General features: G+C 43.1%; 1 protein-coding gene across 8 annotated transcripts in view; it reads right to left on the reverse strand.

Annotated features, from left to right (window-relative positions):
* The window catches only part of DPP6 (dipeptidyl peptidase like 6), a 767813-nt gene that overhangs the window by 174518 nt on the left and 576632 nt on the right, over positions 1-16663 (reverse strand). For 7 of the 8 annotated variants that reach the window (XM_054021141.1, XM_054021143.1, XM_054021139.1 and 4 more), the window contains exon 6: positions 10644-10696. In XM_054021141.1, the coding sequence (XP_053877116.1) occupies positions 10644-10696 (53 nt within the window). Of the gene's footprint in view, positions 1-6318; positions 6503-10643; positions 10697-16663 lie in introns of those variants that run through there. The other variant, XM_054021147.1, reaches the window with a different exon arrangement.

The following is a 16663-nucleotide window of genomic DNA, read 5'->3' on the forward strand; positions in this document are numbered from 1 at the left end:
GGTGCTGACACCACTACCTGTCACACTGATCAATACTGTCTCACTGTTCACTTGTACTCCCCCATCTATCTGTATCCATCTGTTCCCACTTGTCTTAGACTGTATGCTCTTTAAGGCAGGGGCCCTCTTTTTGTTCTGTGTTTGTACAGCGCCTAGCACAAAGGGGTCCCAGACCTTGACTGGGGCTCCTAAGTGCTCCCACAGTGCAAACAATAAATAATAATGTGAAGATCAGCCCTCCAAAATAAGAAAATGGGAAGGGAATGGGCTGGAGAGACCTTGATGTAAAACCTATATACTTCAGAAGTGATCTCTGGAAGATCCTAGGAACAACAAACCTCATATTTACACCTCAGCATTGCATCTCCTAAAAATCATCTGGGTCATTGAATCAGATCGAAAAGCACCACTTATTGAAGCCCCAATACCTTCCTACAGCACCTACATATTCCCTAGTGCAGCAGCTCTACTGAGAAAGGTTTGGTCCCTTTCCCTTCCCCCCCTGGACTGCTTGCTACCCCACCTCATTCCCTCCACTACAGATGTTCCTAGATGTGGTTAATTCTGCCTACCACCAAGAAAAGCTGTTTGAGAACTGCTGCCTTAGAGATTCCCATCCAACTGCCCTGGACTGACTTGTAAGATCTAATGGGATTACAGCACATGGAGGCAATGCCTGCAGAGAGCCATTCTGGGCACCAAGATCTCAGAGGAGATATGGTTGAGATAAATCAGTAAGGACCTAATCTTGCTTCCACCAAAATCAATGAGTATTCCCTACCTCAAACTTTGAATTCACTGGAAGCAGGATCAGGCCCTCAGTTCTGGCAAGAGATTGATTCTTGGGTTTGTTGTCTGCTGTATCTATCACCTTGTATTAGTGGGTTTCTGATAAACAAGACTGACTTGGTATTTTACCTATCTTTTTGAAAGCTAAGACTGTGTTCAGATTTCATTTTCATGTCAAGTCAACAGGACTAGAGGCAATCTTGGAGTGTGTGTGTGTGTGTGTGTGTGTGTGTGTGTTTGTTTCAAGGAAGAAGAAGTGAGGTTCTTACCCACGAAAGCTTATGCTCCCAATACTTCTGTTAGTCTCAAAGGTGCCACAGGACCCTCTGTTGTTTCAAGGAAGTGGAACACACCTTTCTGTTAAATGCCATCGTCTCACGATGGGTTTACTCATCAGACAAAAGATCCAAGATGTACATTTAGAAGAGCCATTATTACTAGACTCTTGTCAATGGGGACATGATCACTGATAGGCAATGCTGCAATTAACTTGATTTTAGATAAATTTTAAAACTGGATTTATAAAACACATTTCTTATTTAGAAGGAACAACATACTATCCCATCCCTATAATTCTGCCAAACAAAAGAAATGTATACACCTGAAATATATGTGTAAGGGGAAGTCTTCTCATCTGAAATCTCATGGTGGGGATTCTCCCTCATACGCAACCCCGGAAAATGGAAGGACCCTTTGTGCCTCGATCTCCCCCTCACATATATGATGGTGGAGAAGATCAGTCACCTCTATGTCCCATTGCTCCTTCTCCTCTTCCATACTCCATGGTGGGTGTTCTGTGAGGCCAAGGTCTGTGCCACGGAGTGGGAGGGGAGAAGGAAGACCCGGTGTGGATATGTATCGTTCCCCACTTCCAGTTTCAAAGTGCCTCACCAGCCAGGGACCATATTATGTTTTCCACAGAGAATCCGCTCCCAGGGTCAGCAGCAGCCAGAAGAATCCCTAGTAGCATAGTGCTAACGGAACCATGTAGCCAGGAGAAGATGAGTGAAGGGAACCAGAGCCCATGAGACACACTAACATCATTGCATGCATTAGTGCACAGCTTGGAGAGGTGCTTAGCATCCTTAGCCCCCACTGAAACCCATGGGAGTGGGGAGTTGCTCAGAACCTTGCACGATTGGTCCCCGAGGTTGCAATTTTTTTCTAAGGACCACCATGCCTTTGTTTGTGCTTTGCAATGTGCTATGCACAAATTAGCATGTTACACAATTGAACAATAATGCACCCGGATTTTAAATGGGCTTAACAACTTTATGAGCCTACAGCGTGCATAGCTGCAAATGTTAATCAAAGCTCATGCTTCTAGGGTCTATCTACTGTGTGATAGGGGCCAGCACACAAATGGGCCCCTTGGGGAAACGCATCTGGTTTACTTCTGTGTAACGTGAAAATCACACGGCATCTTGTACATCAGCAAAAACAAAACAAGAAACTAAAAAAAGCAGCTCCTCCAACCTCCAAACAAAGGCAGAAAAAGTCCCAGCTAAAGAAAACGCCATGCATTCTCTTCTATTCTATTTCAGGATGTGAGATACAGAAAAGCAGAACAATTGAAAGGGCTTCTACAAGCTTGTGTGGCCTGCTTTGTGGTGAATGCTTCTCACTTTCCTCTATCCTCATTGTTCCATTTCTAACTGTGGTCCTTGTACCATGTTTAAAATGCTGGATATAAACAAGGAGTGAAACTCAACCCAAGCTGCTGAGAGTTGGTGCTGGCCAGTTTGGTGAAGGGTATACACCTTGCAGAATTGGGTGTGGGTTGAGGGTTAGATCTAGGCTGGGGGAAGATGGAAGAGATTCACCAAAAAGGCACAGGAACCTCAGCAAAGCTGGGACAAGTTTCCAGTTTTGTTAGGTCTGAAAGTCTAAAACTTTGTCTATTTCATTCTAGAATGGAATTTAATGGGAGTCCTTCCGTTGACATCAATGAGCACTGGTTCAGACTTATAGCACAGGAGAATTTTAAGTCTAGCGACTTAAAAAAATATACTGTCAGTTTGCTGACAGGTAATAAGCTATTAACCTTTGTGACAAAGCAGACTGGTGATTTGCTGGGCTGCTCCCCACTTTCCATTAACATCTGCTCCTAACTATTAATTACTAAAGATTATTATTTTTAGCTGCAGCAGTCATTACTGCAGTTCTAAATATCAAATTCCCCACTCAGTGCCTATTATTAATTATTATTATTATTATACATCTTTCTAAGGTGCCTGCCCATGTTATAAAGGACCCCAGCAAAAGACAGATGAGACAAGATTTGCTCTGCACACAGATGGACAAAATGTTTCACATTTAAAAGTCAAATGGTAGAAAACAATCTACCCCCGGGGATGAACAGGGAATCCCCCTGAGGAGATGATGCGGTGTTGATCTGCTGAAAGGGATTTCCCCTCGAACTGTGCACATCAGAGATCCAAATGGAATTGCATTTCAAATCTGAATCTCTTTTGCAAAACAGTCACTAGATGGGGGATGTTGCCCTAAACACGGGTTCTGTTGGATAAAATGGCTGGCGCTTTCTTACTAAAGGAAACAAAATGGGCTTTAAAAACAAACAAACAAATGCCCTTGTAATAACTTAGCCAGTATGCACTGGCCTGTAGAGTTTGAGGTTCAGATTAATTTAAAATAGAAACAAGTTCATTGGCCCAACATCATCTCCATCAGGGCCTGGTCCAAAGCCCACTGAAATGAACGGAAAGATTCACACTGACTTCAGTGGGCTTTGGATCAGACCCTTATCACACTGTGCTTACCCTCTGAAAGGGTGAGATCACTGCTAATTCTTCTGTTCTCAAGAACAAAATAAAAAATAAGCCTGTTGCAACATGAAGATGTTGTTATTTATAGAGTCACAGGCGTGCATGGAACTTTGCAGGCAAAGGTCCCTGAGCTCACAGTGTACATTAGATTGAAAAGACAACAAAAATGATATATTTTATTTGACCAACTTCTGTTGGTGACAGAGAGAAGCTTTCAAGTTTACACAGACCTCTCTTCTTCAGGTCAGGCTACAACAACAATACATACAACAAAAAAGATGGCAGCAATACTTAGGCAAGTGGAGGAAGAAAAGAAAGTAGCAGTGATAGGAGAGCATAGAATTTTCTAAGTGAATGAAAGGTATTTGGTTCCATATTTGTTTAACATACTTCAGGTTGCTAAATTTTTACATACAGTTGTATGAGGAGCTATACAGCTTCAATGAATAGGTACGTGAGAGAGAGAAAAATCACTCGTTTCCTCTAGTTAAAATCTGATTAGCTGAAAATAGATATAATAATAGTACTTTGCACTTCTGTAGCATTTCCCATCCAAGTATCTCAAAGCACTTTATCAACATTAATGAATAAAATCTCACAACACCTGTGCATGGTCGATAAACAGCATTATCATCCCTGTTTTAAGAGTTGGGGAAACCGAGGCACGGTGAAGTTACTTGACTTGCCACAGTGTTCAAATACCATAGTGATGGGCCATTGTGTAGAAATCAGAAAGGAAGAGGTGAAATCAAAAGAAGTCTGTGGCAGAGCCAGGAATTGAACCCAATTCTCTTTACTCCCAGCACTTTTATTTCTTTTAGCCATGAGACTAAATATTAAATAATTTCTTCCTCCTGTCACAGACACAAAGTGTTATGATAAAATCTTGCTGACCTTCAACAGGAAAGATTTTAGCCTCTACTGCTTTGCAATGAGATTCTTGTGTGTTTGTGACAACCATCTTCCTATATACAAAGTCTGATCTGGCTTTATTTTATTTTATACTATCCTGTTCACTATCAATAGCTGGTGTAAGAGACACAGGGTGAATTTGAACATTAGTGGGAGTTGTACAGTGAAATCTACACACTCTGCTTTGAAAATGTATCCCTGAAGCACAAAGAGCAAAATTCTCCTATTTCTTATCCATTGTGAGGATCTCTACTGCAGCTTTGGCACTTAGTCCACACACAGAACTTCGCTTGATGCTAATCAGAGTTCTGTGTGGGGGATGAGTGTGGAATATTGAATAGAGTTCTACAGTGTGGATATGAAGAGTATAACTGTGCTCTAAGATTGCTCCTTGGATAGGTCTGCCAGCTGCCTCTTGTTACACAGTATAAATCTGGCAAGAAGCATAAATCCTTCCTAGAAGCTGTTGTGCACAATTCCCTCCTCTCCACATACAATATAATCGCTATTAAATCTCCCCGTCTGAGCCTTACAAGCACATTTGGAATTCTGTTTTGGTTTTTTTTTTTTTACTCTCACATATTGTGGCGAGGGTTCATTGCTTGATGGTCAGTAGCAATCTTTTCCTACCAGTAGCGCTAAAGGATAACAATCCGCTCAGAAACTAATGAACAGCAGGAAGTTTGACAGGCTGTACTTTTTATGCTAGGTTTTACTTTGGGCATTTTAAAAACAAAGCAGAACTGAAAATGGTGTCTTTTTTAGGCCATGGTGATGGCAGCAGATACCGGTACTTGGTAAAAGAACAATCAAACACTACCTCTTCCATAGGTGCTGCCATACCAGAATAGACTTGTGGCCCATTTAGTGCCGTAAGCTGTTTTCAACAGCGGCCCGTAACCAACGACCTCGAAGTCAGTGCAGTAGGCACTCATGCAATAACCCGCCTTCTGAAGCACTCAAGAGACCTGGGTTCTAGTCCCAGATCTGCTACTGTCTTGCTGGGTGAGGTTAGGCAAGTCACTTCCTCCTCAGTTTCCCCATTTGAAAAACGAGGATAATGATACTGACCTCCTTTGTAAAGTGCTTTGAGAGCTATGGATGAAAAACATTAGATAAGAGATTATTATTATTCAGTGCAAGGTCCCAGTGCAGAGCCCCAGTGGAAAAGACAAACAAAAAACAAAAAACAGACAACCCATTAAACATTGTGTTGGTTTATTAAATAATGTAAAATCAGTAACAGGCACCACACAGCAAGAGCACTAATAACATGTAATACAACCTAACAAGAAATAGGGATTCATATGATGTAGTTCAGTACAAAAACTTTGGCAAGTGGTTCTCAAGGGGAAGAGTCAAGCAGATAGGTATTTTTTCAATCTATCTGAAGAATATGGTGCTCATCCTGCAGGCCGTACACAAATCGTACATTTCTTCCATCTCAGTGGAAGATTTGTCTGCGGGGCTGGGCAGTACCGGCAGGGCTGGCTCCAGGCACCAGCTTACCTAGCAAGGATCAATTACACTGAGGAACTCTAGTGAGCAGAATTCATGCGCCCATGAGTAAACAAAAGAACAATGATGAGAAATTAACAAACAGGATTGTCTTTATGTTCTGTGTTTGTACAGTGCCTATCACAATGGGGTCCTGGTGCAGGAATGGAGCTCAAATAATAAATAAATGCAACTCAAATAATAAATAAATAATAACAACAGGTTGCCAATGACAGCTTGGCAAGCGAAGCCATCATGTTGCACTAGAAGCTTTGCAAAAATATTTTAAAATGCAGGTAACAAGCAAGTTCCATCATGTATCTTGACAGCACCAGTAAGAAAAAAGCAAACATGGGATACAAAGCTGTGTCCAATGAAACAACTGATAAATTTTACAGAAGTAACAAATCCACTAGATGGCACCCAAGAACAGTATGAGCTTCATTGCTCTGACACTTGATAGAAAGAAAACAGGGGTACAGGTAGCGGATGCCATGTTTCCAGCTCTGTTGAGCAACCTTTTTTAAAAAAAAAGAGGCAAAAAACCCCTTCAGTCTTGAAAATAAGAACAATTATAGACCATAAATAAATCCCTTCATTAAAAAAAAACCCTAAAAACCTTCTTAAAACCAGTGGGCCACAGAAATCTGAAGGGAAATTTGGCAAATTTGGGGATTTTTATCCTGAATCTACACAGAATCTGTAGAAAGTTCAGATAATAGGAGGGGAAGGGAAGGGTTTAAAACTCTGCCGGGATTATTTTCCTTTCTACTTCAGCCTTATACTTTGTTTTTAATAAGATACTATGGGGCTTATCTCTGCTCTCATTTATCACTCACTCTTCACAAGGAGCCCAAACCTGCTTCTCTTACTCACGCAAACAGTTTGTTATACTTCTCCAAAGGCACTGATAGGAGTAAGGGTTAACAGATTGGGACATTTCACACACTATTTGCCAGTGTCTTCACTTGAACTGTATATTATAAACTAGAAGTGGGCCCAAGTTAAGCTCCCAACTGGAACACCCCTGAACTTGGGGAAAGTTCAAATTTAAAGCCAAACTTTGGTGGCTCGGATCCATCTCTGTTGCAATCATAACCAGGATCTGCAGGAAACCAGCAAAAAAATCAGTGATTTCCCTTAAAAAAATGCAATTTATGGAGAGAATTGAATTAATGCCATATTCTTTAAAAGTGGTGACACTAATTGGCTCCCTGATTAGTAATTCCCAGCAGAGGTAGCAAGGGCTGAATGAGCATGAAGGCTGAACTACCTACTCCTCTCATTATGAAAGGTCAGAGCTGCGGGCGAGGAAGGTGGGTGAGACAGTTCAGGGAAACTTACACTGGCACAGCCTATGGGGTATACGTTCTGTGGAATTTAGAAAGAGAAGGACTGAGATGGGCTGGGGTCTCAGCTAATGTGGCCACCTACGCTCAAGCTATGGCCACTGGCTTGGAAGCACAATCAGGCCTCAAGCCCTCCAATTGGCAGCACATACTAACAGGGTACATAGGCTGCCTCTTTTTGCAGCAGAAGTAGGGTGCCCTGCGCCTACCAGGACTTTGGGGGAAGGACATGAGGGTGTTCTTGGACAGCTTTCCGGGAGATTTGTCATTTTTACTGTCTGCAAGCTGAGGTAAATGGTTACCTCCATTTGATTATTTAAGGCTGGTGGCTAGTGACATTAATTTGTTTGCATATTGGTACTAAAGCTGCTGGGTGGTTATTGTAAGTTAATTGCTGTCAAGGCGCTCAAAGCATTTACAAGAGCTTTGTTCGTTAATGTCAAATCTAAGGGAATACAATAAAATAAATACTTTGCTCTAAGGCAGGTGTGTGTGTGTGTGTGTGTGTGTGTGTCTCTCCCTGCTAGGCCAACAGCCTTCCCTCCTCACCCCCACCCAGCGTGATGTGAGAATTTTGTTCTCTAAATGAAAGCATTGCTTTTGGGTTGTGCATCATCTTTCCTTGCCCACTATCACTCCACTCAGTTGGGATCACCTTTAAACTATACCCATTATAATTTCTTAAATCATATGAAAAATTCCAAATATATTACTAGATTATAAATTCCCATTCAGTAGTCCTATTCAAGGGATGCATTTACAATGTACTTATTCCACTATTGCATCATGCAACATTACCCACTGGGGGAAAAAACCCAACAACTTGCTAATTGCTCTACAATACAGATAAAAATATAAGCTTGCAAGATCTACATACACTTACACAACCTGGCCACACTATGTAATCAACACATTTTATAACGCCAAACAGAACAATCCTACCAATTCTCTCCATTAAAATATCTTCCTGCTCCACCAACACATCATAGTATGAGAAAACAGACAGGACTCTGACCAGGGCCGGCTCCAAGTTTTTTGCCGCCCCAAGCAAAAAAATTTTCCCGCGCCCCCACGGCCCTGCCCCAATTCTGCCCCTTCCCCGCCCCATTCCAACTCCTTCCCCAAATCCCCAGCCCCGCCTTCTCCCCTGGGTGCGCTGCATTTCCCCTCCTACCCCTCCCTCCCAGGCAAGCCTGGGAGGGAGGGAGGAGAAGCGGAGCGGCGGCGCTCTCGGGGGAGGAGGTGAGCTGTGGGGGGAGTGGTTCCTCTGCGTCCCCCAGGGTTACTTCCTGCAGCCCTCCCTGCACCCCCCACCGCTGCAGCTCACCTCCGCTCCGCCTGCTCCCCTGAGCGTGCCACCGCCACTCCACTTCTCCCCCCTCTCTCCCAGGCTTGCCGCAAAACAGCTGATTTGCGCGGCAAGCCTAGGAGGGAGAGGGGAGAAGTGGAGTGGTGGCGGCACACTCAGGGGAGCAGGCAGAGCGAAGGTGAGCTGCGGCTGTGGAGGGCAGTTCCTCTGCCCCCCCCCCCCCCCGGGTTACTTCCTGCGGCCCTCCCCGCACCCCCCACTGCTGCAGCTCACCTCTGCTCAGGGCCGGTTCCCGGCTTTTTACGCCCCAAGCAAAAAAAAAAAAAAGGAGCCGGAGTGCTGCCCCTTGGAAAGTGCCGCCCCAAGCACATGCTTGGAGCGTTGGTGCCTAGAGCCAGCCCTGACTCTGACATAACTCAGTGCTTCCTGTAACTATATTCCTTTCAGAATCTTCACTTCGCACTGAACAAATAAATGAAATCAAAAGTATTCATACCACAGCATGGTTCCATTACAGAACAAAATAAAGATTCAATATGCGATGTAAATTTGGTGGGGTTGATGATGAATGATTCTGTGGTAGTAGGGAACTGCCTGGATTCCTAAATTGTTAATTTAGAGAGTTTCTAACATTTTGGGGATTTTAATATTTTATATATATATATATGTGTGTGCCGAATACAGAATTTCTATAAAGAAAGCATAATGATGTTTCTTGGCTGTTAATTGGATACCAATGAAAGAAATTCTCAATGTGAACTCTTTTTTAATTAAGTGGAGGAATATACCGAGATAGCTCCTTGACACAACATCTGCACATTACCAATGTTTTAAAGAAACTAAACATGATGCTGAGTACCTAGATGCCTCTTGAAAATGATATTTAAGCTCCTAAATCGCTTAGGCATTGCCATGCTGAGCATAGCAACACCTAAATACCTTTAAAAATGTGTGCCGACGTGACTAAATTCTTTCACACTTGAATTTTTATATAAAGTACAATATTAATAATTGCTTTCCAAGAGATAATTATAAATATTTTGTATTTCTACTTTCCTGTTACATATAAAAATAGGGTAGGATAAACATACTGAAAAATGTAAAACCAATTTTTGGGCCACATTGTGATACCCCCTTCCTTGTGGTTGGTGGTAACTTATTCATCAAATACTCACTGACTTCAGTGGGGCGTCATGTGGAGAAAGGTACTATAGAATATTGCAATCCAGCACTTTACAAAAAGGAATGTAACATCTCTTCTCCTCCTCCCATTTTGTCTACTTCGACCCTTACCCTGCCAAAATTTATGCACATGCTTAACTGTTTGCAGGATCCTGATTCAACAAAGCACTTAAACACATACTTAATTTCATGCAGATGCTTAAGTTCAATTGAAGTAAAAAATCCCATTGAAGTCAGTGGGACTTACGCAAGTGCTTAAGTGCTTTGCTAGGTAAAGGCCATGTGTAGTGTCACTGACTTCAACGAAACTACTCAGGAGCATGACATTAGGCACACTTGCAAGTCCTTGCAGGAGCTGACTTATAGGTATGCGAAACACTTACCACCTGTTTGGAGACTCTATATAGGAATAATAAACCAGAGAAAGAATACAATGAATAGCAAACTAGAGCTTTAGTCTGAGAATTGCACTTACAATATTCCAGTAACAGCAAAGTACAGGTCTATTGTATCTCCCCATTTTTACTGGTAAAAATTTGCACATGTGACTAGTAGCCTGTGTGATATTCAGAGCACATAAATTGATGTTCACTTCCCAGTTTTCAGCTGTTTATACTACATTCCAGCCAACAACATGAAAACTAGGCCCTCTGGAGGAAGTGGACTACTCTTGTTTCTTTCAGGTTATGTGTTCTGTTCTACATTGGATGCTAGACTGCTACACAGGATTGTTATAGGCAAACCATTAGTTGTATCTTCTATTACTTCGTAGAATTTTAAATTGCTATGTTTTAAAATGAAGACTGAATTATTACTTACCCAAAAGGTATTTTGCTGAGGACATAATATGCCGTATACGAATGCTGATACACCTGCAAAATGAAATGTAAAAGAAAACAAGATTAGTCATGTAATCTATGTTAATGGGGCTCTTAGCAATGCAAAGTCTAGCATTTCATGGCAAGGGAGCTGTTATGAATACTTTGTAATCTGTACTGGAAAGGAACGATAAATTAATTCACCTAATGGTGATGTGTGATATTCATCTCACACCTTGTTAAAATGTTTGGCAAACTGTCTCCATCCAGATGCTCTGTGTCGTTGCCATGGCTACCAGGTCTTTGATTAAGGTAGGGGTACATGCTCCCAGCAATGGCTAAATATAGAACAATCATTAATGAGGACACGTTGGTCAGTTGGAGACAGGCTACATGGTTATAACAAGACACAGCAGGGATATAGTATAGACTCCCTGTTTTATTCCTCCATAAATCAAGCAGGGAATAAAACTCACTAATGACAGTGAATGCTGCAGCATCCTTTCGTAGCCATCAGAGGAAAGCTGACTGATTGTGGGCTCAGCAATGACTTAAGGTCTGTTTGACCCTGAGAGATGCTGAACAGCATCTTTAACTCTCACTGGCTTTTCTGGGTGGTGAGGGCACATTAAAAAGTCAACATTTACCCACATAGACCACTCCATGGCATCTGGAATACCACTCTGATTTCAATGTCTAGTTTATTTGGCCCCCACCATTGCTTGTAAAGCACTTGAACTTTGTCCTAGGTTGATGGAGAGGGACCTCTTGAATAGTAGCCCTGTATACATACACAACATCACTGTATTCTCTCCAGGAGTTACCTATTATCTTGTACAAAATTTCCCGAGTATTCCCACAGACCAACAGCTACCCTTAAGGGTGATAGAAGCCTTGATGTGACCATAACACAGACCTATTGCTATCCTCACGCGCTAACTTAAATCTGCTTGATTGTGATGCCAGAGCCAGGGCCACAGAACCCAAGAGGATGCTATAGAATTGAGGAGAAGCAATGGCAGAAATCCATTTAAAAACTGGCTGCAGTATCTAGCTGCTTCCCTTCCCTTTCTTCTTTATCCTGCTCCTTGTTTTGTTCACGTTGTAGACAGTGATTAATGGGACAAAGTCAGGTAGGTTAGGGCAAAAGGGTAGGTTTCATTATATACATTACAAAATAGATAGTAAAACAATAATAATAGAAGAGCTTTGTGAAATTTGTAAAAGTGAAAGTATGAGGGCTAACATCTTGCTTAACCCAACAGGGATTGAACTGGAGACCTCCAGAGCTGATATGAGGATTTGCTACAGCTTGAGCTAGCCTCATGCACGTGGCTTTAACAGACCCACCTCTTCTGTGGATTGAGCAGAGAGGGAAACCTAATACACACTGATTACGGGGTTACCAACACAGCCACTCCTTTGTAGCAACTGCAACCCAAACATTGCAGCCTTGTGCTAGTGCATGAAAGCCAGTGAATACAAGGGGGAAGCAGCCATCAGGGAGGTGTCTCCCAAAAGCTGGAGGTCTGACACCAGACCAATATCTAATTGGTTATAGATGGCAATCTGCACCTTCTGTCTCTATTCATTCATTCCTTTACAGACACAGACTCCTTCAGGGAGTATCACAAAATCACATCCTATTAATGTGTGTTAGGAGTCTGCATCTCTGATTTACTTGATAGATATGCAAAATCACTTGTAGCTTAGACAACTACCTCATGACTACACACCTGAGAAGGCTCAGGAATGCAAATGATTTTGTTGCAGGTTTGCATTTATTTATGCTGAACATGTCCCCTCCACCAGTCTGAGATGGTGCAATGCTAATTAGTGTTGTATTTCCCTCCCAGTCCTTAATTCCATTAAGTTTGCTGAGGTCTCCTCAGAGGTCACAAAGTTTAAACTTGGAGAGCTGCAGTGTGAATCTGAAGGTAGCATAGGTCCCTAGGTTTTACTTTAGTGTTACTGAAGTTATAAAGCTGTTATGATTCCCCAAAGGGAAAGAATGTGAATAGCGAATCCTGAATACAAAGGAGAAACGCTGCATGGAGCCATACAGTAAAATCCTGGCACAGCTAAGCTAGAAAGCATTTTGGAAATGTCCTGTAAGATTTTTCATGTGAAGTCAGACCAAACTGTCCTCAAGATAATTCCCTTCATACCTGTATTTAAAACTACCAGGGTCCATAAATACTGAGCACTGTTGATCTTTAAAATGCCTCGGAAACACTAAATACTCCTCCAAATCCTCTAGGAAGGGGAAAAAATGGGGCAGACAGGTTAAGTTCAGGACTAGAACATAACCCTCTTGCTTATTAACACAGGCAGGTTTTCAAACAGGACAGGACTATCCCATGTATCTGAAGACAGTTGAAGTACCAGTATGAGCACTGTCAGGCTCACACAAAGGAGGAGGAGAGGAGAGGACAAATGGAGCGGGCAGACAAACAGCTAGGGCAACTGCTGGGAAAGGCATTGGCTAGTGCTTTTTCCTGTGGTTACTACAGAACACAGGCAGCCGTGTTAGACGGAGCAACGCTACAGCAATTAGCAGTGTCTGAGGCACAGAGGTTGTTAAGTGCAGAGAGAGACAGAGATTGAGAGGGTAAACTGGATGGGGTGGGGAAAATGGGAGTGGAAGGGAGCTCGTACGGGAGCCGCAGAAAGGGAAGAGCCTGCGCCTCACAGAGGGCCAAATGTCCAAGCTTGCTCCTCCTGTGAGGACCGCTTTATTATCTGATTGTCATCACGCCCCCACTCAGGTCTGAGACCAACCCTTACAGATGCACACAGGATCTTCTTTCATTAAAGAGAGAGACCAATCTCTCTCTGTCTTATGAGTCTACCATGTTACATTGGCTTTACCTGTGGTGTGCTCTCTCCGAAGGGGACTTGCCTACAAAGCTCACTCATGTCAGCAACTGTTGCTCATGTGAGCCATCCCATTGAATCCCTGATATCAAAGGACTAGTTACAAGAGTAAAGTTTGCAGGAACAGGTCCTAATTGTACTACTTCACTTCTTATCTTTAATAGATCATGGGCCCAATGGCCCTGGTTACTCCCACTGTCCCATACTTGCTTAGATTACACATGGGTAGGCATATTCCTAAAATAGAAAGGGATGCAAAAGAGACAGAATATAATACCTTGGTGCAATATGAAATAGCTGCATCTTTCTTTGGTATGAGAATCAGAACTAAATTAGTCCAAAGTCCTGGGAGAATGGCTAGAGTTATCTAATATCTCCTGTTGACTTCTGATGGAGCAATTTTCTTATTTACCTGCCAAAATGTCTCCCACAGGGCAAAACACCGGACAGAGCGACCTGGAATCAAAGACTCAGGCTTTGTGGCTGGCCAACTCTTAAAAGTTATTTCCTATGTGTTCAAATTACACGTTCCAATAAAAGAACAACTGAAGAATTTCTCATGATAAGTATCAGACTTTCCTAACAGCATGGACATGAGGGAACTCTCTCCCCTCCAGTGGTCAGTTCACTTCTCCATTCACACAAGTTGGCTAAACTTTTATTTAGAGGGATAGTATGGTTTAGTGAGGTGAGTGACAAAGGGAGAGCCAGGAACTCATTAGTTTTAATCCCAACTGTGCCAAAGACTCGCTTGGTGGCTTCTGGTAAATCATTAAATCTCTCTGTCTCTCAGGTTCTGCACCAATACAAGGAGAAGAGGGGAAGAGGGAAGATAATGCTACTTATCTGCTTCCCTGGGGCATTGTGAGGAGTTTCACAGCTTTGGAGCTCTTGGCCCTGATCCTTGCCTAAACCCAAGCAGCTTGCAGCACAACCAAGGATAGGGGTGTGTGTAAAGGGCTTGGTTTGAAGCAACCTCATTTTATTCCCTAGCTCCTGGTCTGGATATGTGCCAGGCCATTTCCCAAGTGTAAGTAGAGCAGGCTTAGAGCTGCTCTATATTATATCTGCTGCCAGTGAGTCCGAGGAGGATCAGGCGACAGAAAATCCTCAGCCATGTTCCCTATGCCAGCTGCAGGTGGCATAGAAGTCACTGTGCCAAACCTATGCCATCAAAGGATCTCCCTCTATTGGGCTGATCATCCCGTGGCCAGCTACATAGGTCTTTTGCACTTCTCATCCACATTACCCACAGCAACAGTCGCATGCCTTCTTTGCAATGGTACCAAATGACAAGACAGATTCAGTACCTATGAGCCTGAAAGGCAATTATTTTATCTAAAATTCAGAGATGTACAGATCTGACTATCTGCTGCCCTGAAACCATTGACTTCATTTCAAACATGCATCCACCCAAGAGTAGAACTGGGTCCTGATACTGGGGATGCAAAACACAAGAGGATACAAGAATGGAATAATCACTTTGCTAAACTCCCATAATAAGGAGTAAGTGGGGAGAGCCAGGGGAACACAAGGCATGGGAAGCACCTTTCAGCCCCTAGCACTGAGGAATAGGGTAGTGTGTCTATAATGTCTCCATAGAAGCTCTGGGCCAGCAAAGCACTTAAGCATGTGCTGCTTAAGCACATGAGTAGTTCCATGGATTTGACTTCACCTGTTCATTGAGAGTGCTTAAAGTTAAGTGCTTGTTTAAATGAGGTGTTGGACTGGGGAGCCCATAGCTCTTGCTCCTGCCCCAAAACTCATCACAGCCCCAGAAGCATCTGATAGTGCTCCAAGGATCAAAAGGAGGGCATGGCTCTCTTTTCCTCCCAGACTCTGGCGCAGACAGCTCATCTTCCCCTGCTCCTGTGCTTCACAGTCAGGTCATAGCTGCCCCTAACATGGGTGTGTTTCCACTCTTCCTATCTTCCAGTACAGCCACACACAGACAGCCAGAATCTGGCTATACAATGGTTGTTTCCTTTCCTATCATCACTGATTTTAAAGGTTTCCTAACCTTCTTTAAAAATGCCACTAGAAGATTTTAGATTTTGCATCATACAATTATATCCCAAAGAGGAACATAAAGAGAAAGAAAACCAAATTAAGAGATCAGACCACCTCCCGGAAAGGAAATGGTTAGAAGAGAAGGACAGAAGACTGATCTATTTTCCGCTATCTCTGCTGCCATGCAAGGGATTTGCTTTTACAGATGGAAAAGTAATCAAATTTCAGAGAAAAATGAATCACTAATTAGAAAGATTCAGAAACAAAACAGAAACAGGGTAGCTGAGGATCAGAAAGTGTCTTAGACGCCAAGGCTCCAGGGTATGTGTAATATCTGCCCATGAGAAAAACACGGAGCACAAACTGAAAGGCTTGAGACTCAAAGCTGAAAACACAATTATCACCTTATAAATTGAAAAATTACTTATTAAGAATGTCATTGGGCCAGTTTAAAAGGGGAAAATCAAAGGCGTGGTAACTCACCAAATCCTACTCAAATATGAAACTCACTAGGGTCCTCCAAGGGCAATCAATTATCTTACTCTTGCACCACTGGTCATTGAACTCAGAAGTCCAATTTATTGGCAGTTCACAAGAGGAAAAACATTTTAGAAGGAAGTTGGGGAAGTGGTGGGAATCTTTCATTTTCAGCACATCTTGGCTTGAACAACATAAAGAGACATTACCTAGCAAGGATCTGTCACAGGGGTCAGCAATGTTTGGCATGCAACTCGCCAGGGTAAGCATCCTAGCGGGCCAGGCCAGTTTATTTACCTGCCGACGCGGCAGGTTCGGCCGATCGTGGCCCCCACTGGCCGCGGTTCGCCGTCCTGGACCAATGGGGGCGGCGGGAAGCCGCGACTAGCACATCCCTTGCCCGCGCCGCTTCCCGCCGCCCCCATTGGCCCGGGACGGTGAACCGCGGCCAGTGGGGCCGTGATCGGCCGAACCTGCTGCGTCAGCAGGTAAATAAACTGGCCCGGCCTGCTAGGATGCTTACCCTGGCGAGCCGCGTGCCAAACGTTGCCGACCCCTGATCTATCACTTGCTTCAGGAATGGGAAGAGTTTATTTTATATTATAGACCTCCATCTGTTATGTTAGTTTCTATCATGTTTTGTAAACAACCTTCTTG

This window comes from Malaclemys terrapin, chromosome 2 (genome assembly GCF_027887155.1).
Source record: "Malaclemys terrapin pileata isolate rMalTer1 chromosome 2, rMalTer1.hap1, whole genome shotgun sequence".
Classification (NCBI taxonomy): domain Eukaryota; kingdom Metazoa; phylum Chordata; order Testudines; family Emydidae; genus Malaclemys; species Malaclemys terrapin.